Source organism: Palaemon carinicauda, chromosome 17 (assembly GCF_036898095.1).
Source record: "Palaemon carinicauda isolate YSFRI2023 chromosome 17, ASM3689809v2, whole genome shotgun sequence".
Taxonomy (NCBI): Eukaryota; Metazoa; Arthropoda; class Malacostraca; order Decapoda; family Palaemonidae; genus Palaemon; species Palaemon carinicauda.
This window is the reverse complement of record NC_090741.1, coordinates 102,291,389-102,305,460: the sequence shown is the minus strand read 5'-3', so window position 1 is coordinate 102,305,460 and position 14,072 is coordinate 102,291,389. Positions and strand designations below refer to the sequence as shown.

The window sequence follows — 14,072 nt, the reverse complement described above, 5'->3', positions numbered from 1 at the left end:
AATTTGCTAAAAAAAATAAAAAAATTCATGAATATCTTTTTTTTATAAAAATCAACATAAAAAAATGGACATGGAGAAGCCCAAATGCAGTAACGAGAAACGGAACAGATTTTTTTTTCTGGGTGGAAAAGTTAATCTGGTTAAACATAAAATACCGTTAATTAAGTTAAAGTGAAGTGACCATAGAATTGTGAGGAGTAAAATTTGTCAAGATCTAAGGAAAACTAGAACCAGAAGAAGAGATAACCACATACTTTTGCAAAATGTTCTGGAAGACACCAAACGAAAGACAGGTACTACAAGGATGGAATCTAGCTAATGTGCTTCCAATCTACAAGATGGGTCAAAAGAAAAACCTGGCAAACACAGACCAGTATGTCTAACTTCTGTGCCTTGTGAAAATCTGAGTAAATTATAGTACACTCAATAGTAGAACATATAAATAATTTTTTACTTTTTTCTTTAACTTTTTTGATTGACAGTCATCATGGTTTTAGACAAAAGAGATCATGTGTGTCAAATCTTTTGTAATATTTCCCAAACAGGTTTAGCATTTATGACAAAAGCAGGGCAATAGACATCCCATACTTAGACTCTCAGAAAGCTTTTGACAAAATTCCTCATAAAAAATTAATAGTCAAATTTAGAGCACTAGGCATCATTGACGAGCCAACTGAATGGATCGAAGATAGGCTAACAAGCCAATTACAGAGCGTTATAAGTAATGGAGCAGCTTCAGCGTGGGCTGCTGTCCTTTGCCCATTGCTATCTCTGATCTACATTAACCACTTAGATATAAGATTAACTAGTAAAATAGCCAAATTTGCCGACACTAAAAAAACTAAGCATAAATGCTGAGAACTCAGAAGAGTAGAAACCTTAATAGGAGATCTAACGAAGCTAGGAGAATGGTCCAGAAAAAATCGGTAAATGACTTTAAACTGTTGGAAATAAAAAGGTATGCACATAGGTTATAGTAACCCACAATCACATTATTCACTGCTGTGTAATGAGGTAGAAAGTGTGGACCAGGAGGAAGATCTCGGTATTATTATCACCAAGGATCTCAAGTTCACCAAACAGAGCATGAAATATGAAAAAAATCAAGAACAAGAAGTGATAGGATACATAAAGAGACAATTCAAATACAGAAACAAAGATACTGTACTGCAGCTGTACACATCAGTAGTAAGACCCCATCTAGAATATGGAGTCCAATTCTGGGCTCAAAGTATTCTGAAGGATATAGATAGACTTTGAGCAGTACAAGCTAGTGAAACCAAACTACTATGCATTTCTGGCAAAAAATAGTGTGCTTTTCTTCAATATCTCCCATACTTATTACTCGATCAGAACGGTTCTTTGACCCAGCACTCTATAGACCTCCCCCTAATTTTTGATACTATAATGCATTGGAAAATCTCGTTAATTAAGGGTTTAATCCTGTATGATTAAGCCTAAACCAAGTGAATCGGGTAACTAGATTAAGCAATTCGAATACCTACACTCCCCCGTCCCTCCCCTCTTCTTCCCTCCCCTTGTCTAGGCCTTTGTGAAGGGCCGAGAGAGGAGTTGTGAAATCAAAGGCAGATTGGGAACGACTGAGTTATTTATTAAGGAACACTCTTCTTTATATACAAAACCTCAAGGCAACAGGACATGACCTGTTCGAGAGACAGATAATGTTACTGAGCAAAACGGAGACATGATCATTCAGGTTCTTTTTAGTGCGAGGGAAGAGCGCAGATACAACCATAATATATACAAAATAATTATGTACAATTGTGTGACACACGGTTGGTACATGGCTCCCCCCCTAAAAATGACATACTGTACATGTTAAATAGGGCGCCCTGATCTAGAGAGGCGAACTGTAGGCGGGTCATCTGGCAGAAGATAAGCAGGTTTTAGACGATAAATGGAGACCCAGTCTTCTTTGCCCCGAATGTTTAGGAGGAATGCTTTCGGACTGCGCCGGATCACAAGGAAAGGGCCCGTGTAAGGGGGCATTAGTGGTGGCTTGCTGGTGTCGTTGCGCAGGAAGACGTGCGTTGCAGAGTGCAAGTCCGTTGGTATGTGATGCTTCGCTGGGGGCTTGTAAGTCTGGCGGCACGGACTAAATTTTCCCACGACGTGACGTATTCGCTGGAGATCGTCGGAGGAGGTTGTAGAAGGAAAAAATTCGGCAGGGACGACCAACGGGTCACCATACACCATTTCAGCTGCCGAGACGTCGAAGGCATCTTTAGGAGTGGTCCTTAGTCCCAGGAGGACCCAGGGAAGCTGAGTAAACCAGTTGCAATCCTTGCAGCGGGACATCAAAGCTGCTTTGAGGGTGCGATGAAAACGTTCAACCATTCCATTGGCAGCGGGGTTGTAGGCCGTTGTCTGATGTAGGGTGATGCCCAGGAGATTCGCTAATGACGTCCACAATTGAGAGGTGAAAGTTGTTCCCCTATCAGAAGTAATATGCTCAGGGATACCGAATCTTGAAATCCATCCAGAGAGTAAGGCAGATGTACATGTGGCGGACGTTGCAGTTTCCATGGGAATGGCTTCAGGCCAACGAGTGGAGCGGTCGATGACGGTAAACAGGTAACGATGTCCTTGTGATGTGGGTAGGGGGCCTACAACGTCGACGTGAATGTGTGCGAAACGACGCTGAGGTTGAGGAAAGGTGGCCACTCCTGAATCCGTGTGTCGATGTACTTTGGAAGTTTGGCAAGAAGTACACGCACGGACCCAATTCTTAGCATCCTTAGAAATGCCGTGCCAAATGAACTATGCCTTCAGCAGCTGTGCAGTAGAACGGCACGAGGGATGTGAAAGGCCGTGGATGAAATCAAACACCTGTCGGCGTATGGGAGCAGGAATCCAAGGTCGCGGTCTACCAGTACTGACGTCACAGAGGAGGGTGGTGTTTGAGTCTTCGAGGGGAAAATCCTCCCAACGGAGGGACGTGCAGGATGTCCTACAAGCTTGATACTCTGGATCCTGTCGTTGGGCTTCAGCCAGGGCGTTGTAATCCAATCCCAGTTGAACGGCAGCCAACGTGTTTCTTGACAGGGCATCGGCAACGGGATTCATTTTCCCAGGGACGTATTGGAGGGTGCAATTGTATTCAGCCACGGCGGAGAGATGTCGGCGTTGACGGGCGGACCAAGCGTCAGACTGTCGAGTGAAGGCGTGCACCAGAGGCATGTGGTCTGTACGAATGACGAAGGGCGTACCTTCTAAGAAATGGCGAAAGTGACGGACAGCCAAGTGCACCGCCAGCAATTCTCGATCGAAGGTAGAATAACCCGATTCTGCCTTGGACAGTTTTCTGCTGAAGAAAGCCAATGGGCGGGGCGAGCCTTTGACCACCTGCTCGAGTACTGCACCAATAGCGACGTCGCTGGCATCGGTGGAGAGAAGGAGAGGGGCGTGTGGGATAGGAAAAGTGATAGCCGCAGCAGTTGATAGGGCCTTCTTTGCATTGCAGAAGGCTGCTTCTTGAAGGGGACCCCACTTCAGGTCCTTTGGCTTGCCCTTGAGGGAGGCGTAGAGGGGAGCAAGAGTGGCGCCAATGGCTGGCAGAAAACGGTGATAATCGTTGATCATGCCCAAGAATTCCTGCAGAGCTTTGACGGTCGAGGGCGTGGGGAAATTCTGAACGGCTGCTACCTTCTCAGGGAGGGGATGGACTCCTTCAGGAGTGATACGGTGCCCTAAGAACGACACTTCGTTGGCGCCAAAGGTACACTTGTCGTCCCGGACTACAAGGCCGTTTTGTTGCAGGCGGTCGAGCACGATGCGCAGGTGACGGAGGTGTTCCTCTTTTGAGGAGGAGAACACAAGTATGTCGTCCACATAACATACACAGAAAGGGAGGTCCCCTAAGATGCCATCCATGAGACATTGAAACGTTGCCCCAGCATTACGAAGGCCAAAACTAGAGTAATTGAAGGTGTATGTGCCAAACGGAGTGGTGATGGCGGTCTTGTGATGTCTTCTGGGTTCATAGGCACCTGATAATACCCCTTCAGGAGGTCGAGCGTAGAGAAAACCTTCGCTTTGTGCAAGTAGGAGGTTACATCGGTAATGTTTGGGAGGGGGTAGTGATCCGGTTCTGTTTGCATGTTCAGGCGCCTGTAATCCCCGCACGGACGGAGGGAGCCGTCTTTCTTCAGAACGATGTGTAAGGGTGACGACCATGGGCTGGAGGCCTTTTGGCAAAGGCCCATTTTCTCCATTTCGGCGAACGTCTGTTTGGCGGCTGCCAATCGTTCCGGTGCTAGACGTCTGAATTTTGCGAAGACTGGGGGTCCCGTCGTCTTGATATGGTGATAAATACCGTGCTTGGCAGGAACTGTGGACGTTTGGTGAAGTTCTGGACGGAAAACTTCCGGGTACGACGTGAGGAGGTGGGCGTAGGCATCCGTGGGTGCGCTGATGTGGAGAGCGAGGTTAGAGGGGGCGGGTTGAAGAGGTGTCGACAAGTACGAGTCTGCGTTGACCAATCGTCGGTGGGCGACATCGACCAGAAGGTGGAAATGAGAGAGGAAATCCGCACCGAGGATTGGCATTGTGACGTCAGCAACGAGAAACTTCCAATTGAATTTACCGTTTCCAAACGATAATGTGAGGCTCTCGTAACCGTAGTTGGGTATCGCAGATCCGTTGGCAGCTACCAAGCGGACGTCGGCAGATGTAGACAGACTACGTTGTGCCTTGAAGAGTTTCCTTGGCAAAAGAGAACGACAAGCACCCGTGTCTACCAAAAATCGCACGTCCGTTCCTGCATCCTGTAAAAAGAAAAGATTAGAAACATGGGAGGCCACCGCCACAAGCGATGGCCTACTTACACGTTTTTTGGCCACTGACAATCTTTGGCACATTTCTTCGCGGTTGCCCCGGATCTGAAGTGGTAGTAGCAAAACTGCGGTGGATGGGAGGTAGTAAGTGGCTGTAGAAGTCGTTTGTTGGGGCACGAGCGATTGGTGGGTGGTGGGCGGCTTTGTCGCCGCTTCGGCACGTCACGGGGTAGGCGTGTATGTCCTACGGCATTCATGTCAGCTTCGGTTGACGTTGAATAGGCATCCTCGTCGTCAGGGGTGGAGGCGTTGATGGAGGTCTTGAAGTGGCTGTCCATAAGGGCGTCGGCTTTGGTCATCAAGTCCTTTATGGGTAAACTATCGACATCGGGTATGGCAGCGCGCACAGGTTCAGGTAAACGGCATATCCAAAGGGCACGGACTAGGTTCACCTCACGAGGAGAGCCGTCTGCGGCAGGTTGAAGGCGAGCGATACTGGTCATTTCCCTGAGGGCAAGCGAAGCCCCTTGGTCCCCCAACGGTTGTTGCGAGAGCTGAAAAAGCTTTGCTATTCGGGCGGCTGGCGACGGCGAGTACTGCTGAAGGTATGATTTGAGGTCGTCATACGCTATTGGGGTGTCTCCTTGTTCACAAAGCCAGTCGGATATTTCTGGGAAGGTGCCCTCGGGTATCGCCGCGAGAACATAATCCGCTTTGGTGGTTGAGCGAGTCACGTCCCTGATACGAAACTGGACTTCTGCACGCTGAAACCAAGCAAACGCCTCTCCGCTGGCAAACGATGAAAGTTTGAATGGAGCGGCCGCAGTACCAACTGCCGTAGAGTCCGCCATAGTACCAACGATGAAGGGGCGAGGGGGTGGGGGTGGAAGGCGGTGGGAGCGAGTCGACTTCCGGGGTCACCAATGTGACGGGCCGAGAGAGGAGTTGTGAAATCAAAGGCAGATTGGGAACGACTGAGTTATTTATTAAGGAACACTCTTCTTTATATACAAAACCTCAAGGCAACAGGACATGACCTGTTCGAGAGACAGATAATGTTACTAAGCAAAACAGAGACATGATCATTCAGGTTCTTTTTAGTGCGAGGGAAGAGCGCAGATACAACCATAATATATACAAAATAATTATGTACAATTGTGTGACACACGGTTGGTACACCTTCTTCCTATCCTTCCGGTAACCGCCTTTCTTTGTCTTTCTGCTTTGCTTACTCTACCTTTTCTGTAACCTGTTATATGTGTAAATAACTCTTAGAATTGATATGTTGCATTCTTGTTATAATTATTATTAACATATTTTGTTAATACTACTTCATGTATTCTCTTTGTATTATATGTTAATGATCTGATTGAGTTGATTAAAGATAATAATGGTATGAAAGTAAATGTGAGTATAACCAAATATTTATCCATTAATGTAGGGATGATTGAACGTGAACCTATAAGAGTGGATGATTTGACGTTGTCATGGTGCGATTGATATATTTATTTAGGAAGTGTTTTTAACAAGTGATGGGTTGGTATCGTCTGCCATTGCTGCTCATACGAAAGCAAAAGAGTGCCACATTTTAAAATTCATATCTTATGTAAATAAAAACAACGATGTCCCATTTTATGTAAAGGAGAAACTTTTTAATGCGGCTTTGATGTCAACAGTTCTTTACGGGTGTAAGTCGTGGAGTAATGGAGATTTGAAACCTATTGTTAAATTATATAACTGGGGAATTAAAAAACTATTATGTGTTCGAAAGTCAACATGTTTGTATCTGTGTTATTTGGAAGTAGGAATGCCAACACTAAAAGCTATTGTAAGAGATAAACAATGGATGTTTTTAAGAAGAATATGTGGAGAGATAGGAACAGGATGGTAGACGATCCATGGGTTCTTGCAATGACACTTACTTTAGAGTACAATACACCTACTGGTAGATATGTATCAAACTTGATTTTAATAGATTAGGATGAGATCAAAGAAGATTTTCAAAACTTAAAACTGGCAGTAATAGAATCTAATTCATCTCGTAGAGAAACATAGATTATTGAATTCTGAATTTACTGTACACGATGTATATACTAAAAAGATTAATGTTAACGTCATATATAGAACTTCTTTTGCTAGATTAAGGTTAAGCTCTCATAACCTTGCTATTGAAACAGGTAGTGAAACAGAAGAGGTCGAGGTCACCGCCAATTAGAGGAGAAATTATGCCCTTGTGCGATGTAAAAACCGAGCTACATGTGGTGGAGGCATGTCCCATTACATATAGTATACGAATTAAGTATAATATAAATTCATTTCATCAGATTCTTGCCAAAGTTGTACAGACCACTGTTGCTACCCATAGATATATTTTCTTTGGTTTAATAGTAATTTTTAATTTTATGTTAAAGTGCTTTATAGGAGATATGTTTAATCATTTTAATTGTGATAAATGCTAAGGAACTATTATAAATCCTGTAATTTCATTGACTGCATTGTGTGTAAAATAATATAAATATCCTGATATGTATAATAGATTCATGTGAATATGTAATTATGTTTATTGTAATTTTTGATATAGAATTTGTGGTCAATAAAAATATCTATCTATCTATCTATCTATCTATCTATCTTTCACTGCTTTGTTGACATCTTTCCCTATTTCCCATATGTCAAAACACATGAACTCTCTCTCTCTCTCTCTCTCTCTCTCTCTCTCTCTCTCTCTCTCTCTCTCTCTCTCTCTCTCTCTCTCTCTCTCTCTCTCTCTTATAAGAAATATAATCGAACATATTCAGTATGAATATTCATCTGTACTAAAAGCAGAAAATGTCTTTCACTGCTTTGGTGAACCTCCACCTAAGGCATTTACCATACTTTACTTCTCTCTCTCTCTCTCTCTCTCTCTCTCTCTCTCTCTCTCTCTCTCTAATTGTGAATAAGAGAGTAAGCAAAATAATCATTATTATTTCTCAGCTTTACTGAAATTTTGAAATGTCTTTGACTCTTTCGTTGACGTCTTCACCTACTGTATTCCATGTTCTCTCTCTCTCTCTCTCTCTCTCTCTCTCTCTCTCTCCATGTGAATGAAAGCCTAAACAAAATACTCATCATTAACTCTCAGATTTAGAGAAACCTAAAAAAAGTCTTTCAGTGTTTTGTTGATCTTTTCACCTACTGTATTTCCTCTACCTTAAATCTCTCTCTCTCTCTCTCTCTCTCTCTCTCTCTCTCTGTATATATATATATACATATATATATATATATATATATACTTGTTAATGAAAGAATAAGCAAAATAATACTTATATATTTTAAGCTTTACGGAAACTTCAATTGTTTAGTTGACCTCTTCAACTATTGTATTTCATGTAATTTCACTCTCTCTCTCTCTCTCTCTCTCTCTCTCTCTCTGTATATATATATATATATATATGTATATATATATATATATATATACTTGTTAATAAAAGAGTAAGCAAAATAATACTTATATATTTTCAGCTTTACGGAAACTTCAATTGTTTAGTTGACCTCTTCAACTATTGTATTTCATGTAATTTAACTCTCTCTCTCTCTCTCTCTCTCTCTCTCTCTCTCTCTCTCTTGTGAGTGAAAAAGTAAGAAAAATAATCATTATGAATCTCATCTTTTCCTGAACATTAAAATGTCCTTCCCTGTTCAAGTGATATTTTCACCTACTTTATTTCAAATATTTCTAATCTCTCTCTCTCTCTCTCTCTCTCTCTCTCTCTCTCTCTCTCTCTTTGAATGAAAGAGTCAGCAAAATATTCATTTTGCCCTCTATGCTTTACAGAAACTTAAAAATATATCTCCTTGTTTCATGTATAATCTGTATTGTAATACTTAAGCGTTACATTTATTGAAAGTAATATTGCATCAGATTTCATATATAGAAGAAATTTTGTCTTGAAAGGAAATTCCATATAAGTGTCACATCGCACGACAGAACGAATTCGATATAGAATAGTATTTGTTGCAGAAATATTCATCATTAAAAGAGGAAATTGAATCTAAGATCTTGTGAGAGAAAGTTTTATATAAAAAAGTGGCCGCTGGGGCATAAAAACATTTAGAATAGCGCCAACGTTATCCCGGCGAGTCGTAAGAGGCGACTAAAAGGGACGGGACGAGGGGGCAAGGAACTCCCTCTCCTGTATATAATCCTGCGAGACGTCAACAAAGAAATGGAGCTGGGGGGGAGTGACTGCTCCCCGCACTCTAGTTTTGGGGTGTTTGAATGTGCGTGGATGTAGTACGATAGAGAGTAAAAGATGTGAGATTGGAAGTATAATTAGGAAGAGAAGGATGGATGTATTGGCCTTGTGTGAGACAAAGATGAAAGGAAAGGTTGAAGTGATGTTTGGTGAAATGTCTGGTAGAGTGTCTGGGATTGAAAAAGCAAGAGCAAGAGAGGGTGTGGCTTTATTGCTGAGTGAATGGATGACAGGTAAAGTAGTGGAAGGAAATATCATCTAGGTTAATGTGGGTAAGGGTTAGGTTGGGTAGGGAATGTTGGGCGTTTGTCAGTGCGTATGGACCAGGTAGTGAGAAAACTGAAGGATAGCGGAATGAGTTCTGAAATGAATTAACTAGGTGTGTAGAAGGACTGGGTAGAAGGAATTATGTAGTTGTCATGGGTGACTTAAGTGGGCGCTGGAGAGGTAGAAGGTGTCATTGGGAAGTATGGCGTACCAGGTGAAAATGAGATTGGTGAGAGACTGGTAGATGTGTGTGTTGAACAAGAGATGCTAATAAGTGCTAGCTTTTTCAAAAAGACGTGCACGCGTTTATGGGTATAGCTAATGGTATGTCTGATCATTTTTTGGTGGAAGGAAAATTAGTTGTAGCAAAAGAGTGGGGGAATAGAGTAGGTGGATGTAAGAGGGAGCTAGTGAGGGTTGAAGAGCTAATAAAACCGTGGGTAAAAAGTAAATATCAGGAAAGGTTGAAAATGGCATATGACGAAGTGAGAGTAAGAGAAACAGGTAATTTAGAGGAGGAGTGGAAGTTAGTAAAAGAAATTTTGTTGGGATTGCAAGTGATGTGTTTGGCAAGAAGGTTGTTGGAGGCAGCATGAGGAAGGACAGTGAATGGTGGAATGAAGGAGTGAAGGTAAAAGTGGAAGAGAAAAAGAGGGCTTTTGAAGAATGACTGCAGAGTAATAGTATAGAGAAGTAAGAAAAATATAGAGAGAAAAATGTGGAAGTAAAGCGCAATCTATGTGAGGCAAAGAGGGCAGCTGACCTGAGGTGGGGTCAGTGATTGGGTCAGTCATATGAAGAGAATAAGAAGTTTTGGAAAGAAGTGAAGAGAGTAAGGAAGGCTGGCTCAAGAATTGACGAGACTGTGAAAGATGGAAATGGAAGGTTGTTAAAAGGAGAGGAGGCAAGGAAAAGGTTCCCGGAATATTTTGAAAGTTTACTAAATGTTGAGGATAATAGGGAGGCAGATATAATTGCTGTTGCAGGTGTTGAGGTGCCGGTGATGGGAGATGAGAATGATAGAGAGATTACAATAGAGAAAGTGAAGAGAGCACTAGATGAAACGAGAGTAGGAAAAGCATCTGGTATGGATGGTGTGAGAGCTGAGATGTTGAAGGAAGCGGGTGTGACTGTACTTGAATGGTTGGTGAGATTGTGTAATATGTGTTTTGTATTGTCAATGGTACCAGTAGATTGGGTTTGTGCATGTATTGTACCACTATATAAGGGTAAGGGAGATGTGCATGAGTGTTGTAATTCAAGAGGTATTAGTTTGTTGAGTGTAGTTAAAAAAGTGTATGGTAGAGTAATGATTAATAGTATTAAGGATAAAACAGAGAAGGCAATCTTAAAAGTATAGGGTGGTTTTAGAAGAGGTAGGGGTTGTATCAATCAGATTTTTAGTTAGGTAGATATGCAAGAAATATTTAGCAAAAGGTAAGGAGGTGTATGTTGCGTTTATGGATCTGGAGAAAGCGTATGATAGAGTTGATAGGGATGCAATGTGGAATGTGATGAGGTTATATGGAGTTGGTGGAAGGTTGTTGCAAGCAGCGAAAAGTTTCTACAAAGGTAGTAAAGCATGTGTTAGAATAGGAAATGAAGTGAGTGATTGGTTTCCGGTGAGAGTGGGGCTGAGACAGGGATGTGTGATGTCGCTGTGGTTGTTTAACTTGTATGTTGATGGAGTGGTGAGAGAGGTGAATGCTCGAGTGCTTGGACGAGGATTAAAACTGGTAGACGAGAATGACCATGAATGGGAGGTAAATCAGTTGTTGTTTGCGGATGGTACTGTACTGGTAGCAGACACAGAAGAGAAACTTGACCGACTAGTGACAGAATTTGGAAGGGTGTGTGAGAGAAGGAAGTTGAGAGTTAATGTGGGTAAGAGTAGGGTTATGAAATGTACGAGAAGGGAAGGTGGTGCAAGGTTGAATGTCATGTTGAATGGAGAGTTACTTGAGGAGGTGGATCAGTTTAAGTACTTAGGGTCTGTTGTTGCAGCAAATGGTGGAGTGGAAGCAGAGGTACGTCAAAGAGTGAATGAAGGTTGCAAAGTGTTGGGGGCAATTAAGGGAGTAGTAAAAAATAGAGGGTTGGGCATGGTTGTAAAGAGAGTTCTATATGAGAAAGTGATTGTACCAACTGTGATGTATGGATCGGAGTTGTGGGGAATGAAAGTGACGGAGAGACAGAAATTGAATGTGTTTGAGATGAAGTGTCTGAGGAGTATGGCTGGTGTATCTTGAGTAGATAGGGTTAGGAACGAAGTGGTGAGGGTGAGAACGGGTGTAAGAAATGAGTTAGCAGCTAGAGTGGATATGAATGTGTTGAGGTGGTTTTGCCTAAAGAGTTTCACTTATGAGACTAATATCAAAAGCCAGAACGAGCTCGATATAAAGTAGCTTGATTTCAATCTTGATTGATTTGAAATCCTTTTGAATCCTCCCCAAAAAGTTCCACAAAATTAACAGGAATTATTGTCTTCTGGTAAGGTTATTTGCCATTGAAGACCCAATATAGTTGTCCCTAAAACAATGGAATAATATTTCAAGATCTTCATTATAAGTTTCAAAATTACGTATGGCTTAAGCCCCTGTCATAACCTTACACGTCGGGAGGGATGCTAAGAAGGACATAATTTTCACTACACAACGCCCTGTTATTGTCGTTTGAGTAGCTTCACCCTATCCATAAATAAATCCCTTATAATAAAGTTCTCAATCGCCCCGATTGGACAAAAATATCCTTACTGGGTTAGATTCAATTTTTAATAAGACCTTAAGAATATTTTTCTTTATTTTCAAGAATAAAAAAACCCAATTTCTTTAAAACACACCATTAAAACAGCAAACTACTTGGGAACAGGCCAATTGAGCTAACAATCATCATAAAAAAAGAAAGCCTGTATAGGCTTTAGTTCGCCTTCGTGAAGCTTCATTTATGCATTTAAAATTTCTTTAGAAAACCGTAAAATTAAGCGATCAATCATTCGGGGCTATTGCTAAAACCTACATTCACTCAAAATACTATTCGCTCCTACTGTTTCATTCAAAATAGTGTCGCTCGAAAATGACTTGGTTCAAAGTAACTTAGTTGATAATAACCTTTGTTCAAAAGGAATGGAACCTCATTAACAAGAGTTTTCTCCATAACACTCTACAGTTTATTAATGATTATAGGTACTTAAGACCGACAAGAAGTGCTTTTCAGGACATGACACAGGTACTTAAAGGGTTAGCATGCTATTGGGAGCTTTTGTAAAACCAAATAAGATTATGGAAAAGAAAATGTAACTTTCTCTAAAGAGAAAAGTATTCAATAAGCTACTCTTACCAGTATCAACTTATGCATGAGAAACTTCAAGTAGTATTAGAACATTAGAACGAGAACTAGTTACAACTCAAACAGTTCAGGAAAGAAATATGAGGGGGAAAAACACAGAAACAGAAAACGAGCACCATGGATATGAGAACAAACTAAAAACATGTAAGAAATGAAATGGACACATACACAGAACATATCATTAGAATGACAAATAAAATTTGAACATTAAGAATGACAGACCACAAACAGATGCCAGTCCATTACAGAGCAAAGACACCAGACATATCCTACCACTTGTGTCTGTTCACAGTCTTTCTTTGCCAGTCTACGCCCATAAATTTCTTAAGTTCGTCGATCTACAAACACACACACACACACACACATATATATATATATATATATAAATATATATATATATATATATATATGTATATATATATATATATATATTTATATATATATATATATATATGTGTATATATATATATATATATATATGTGTGTGTATATATATAATATATATATATATATATAAAATTTATATATATATATATATATATATGTAAATGTAAAACTTGGGAACATACATGGTGGTCTACCCTTGAATCTGCACTCTTTGGTGTAGATGCAACAGTTCCTCCTTCACTTAAACCAGATGGCTCAGTCACTCACTGTCCAAAGGAAAAGGCAACCCTTTTGGCTGAGGTTTTTTACATTAAACAGAGTAATGAAAAACTTGAACTACCCCATTCCTGTTTTCCTGAGACTAAACTAAATTAAAGCTCTGTTGATGGGCCTTAATGCTTATGGAATTGCAGACCAAAATGATATTCTTCCTTTGTTTTTTATAAAGACAGCAGATTTCTTAGCTTCAAAGTTATCAGTTATTTTGTGCAAGTTAGCAAGAAGAGGAGCTTTAGCACTTGTTGGAGAATTAGTAATGTTATTCCTCTATGTAAATGTGTTTGTAGTAGCTCAAGTCCAACTGATTACCGCAACTCCCATATTATCTAAAATTTGTGAGCGTCTTCTGGCAAAACGTTTTAATAAGTTTGTTGAAGTTAATCATCTATTCCCTAGTTTGAAATTTTGTTTTCGTAAAAGCCTTGTAACATATGATGCCCTTCATACAATCTCCAATGCTGCACAGAAATCCCTTGATTGTGGTCAGGAAGTTCGTATTGTTGGCCTTGATTTTAGTGCTGCCTTTGACCGTGTTAATCATGAGGTCCTTGTTTTCAAACTCAAGCAGTTGGGAGTGGGTGGGTCGTTTCTTAGCATTATTATTGATTTTTCAAGTAATAAATCTTAAAGAGTTGTTGTTGATGAGCACCATAGTGAGTAAAGGAATATGATATCCGGTGTTCCAGAGGGTAGTGTTCTTGACCCATTACTTTTCATACTATATACAGATGACATGTGGTTTGGCCTAGAAAACAAGCTT

At 40.9% G+C, this 14,072-nt stretch overlaps 1 protein-coding gene across 1 annotated transcript in view; it reads left to right on the top strand.

Moving 5' to 3' along the window:
* Positions 1-338: 338 nt before the first annotated feature.
* LOC137656490 (uncharacterized) overlaps positions 339-14,072 on the top strand; it is a 71,196-nt gene continuing 57,462 nt past the window's right edge. Inside the window, exons 1-2 of the mRNA XM_068390665.1 lie at positions 339-373; positions 546-808. Coding sequence (XP_068246766.1) covers positions 339-373; positions 546-808 — 298 coding nt within the window. The remainder of the gene's footprint in view (positions 374-545; positions 809-14,072) is intronic.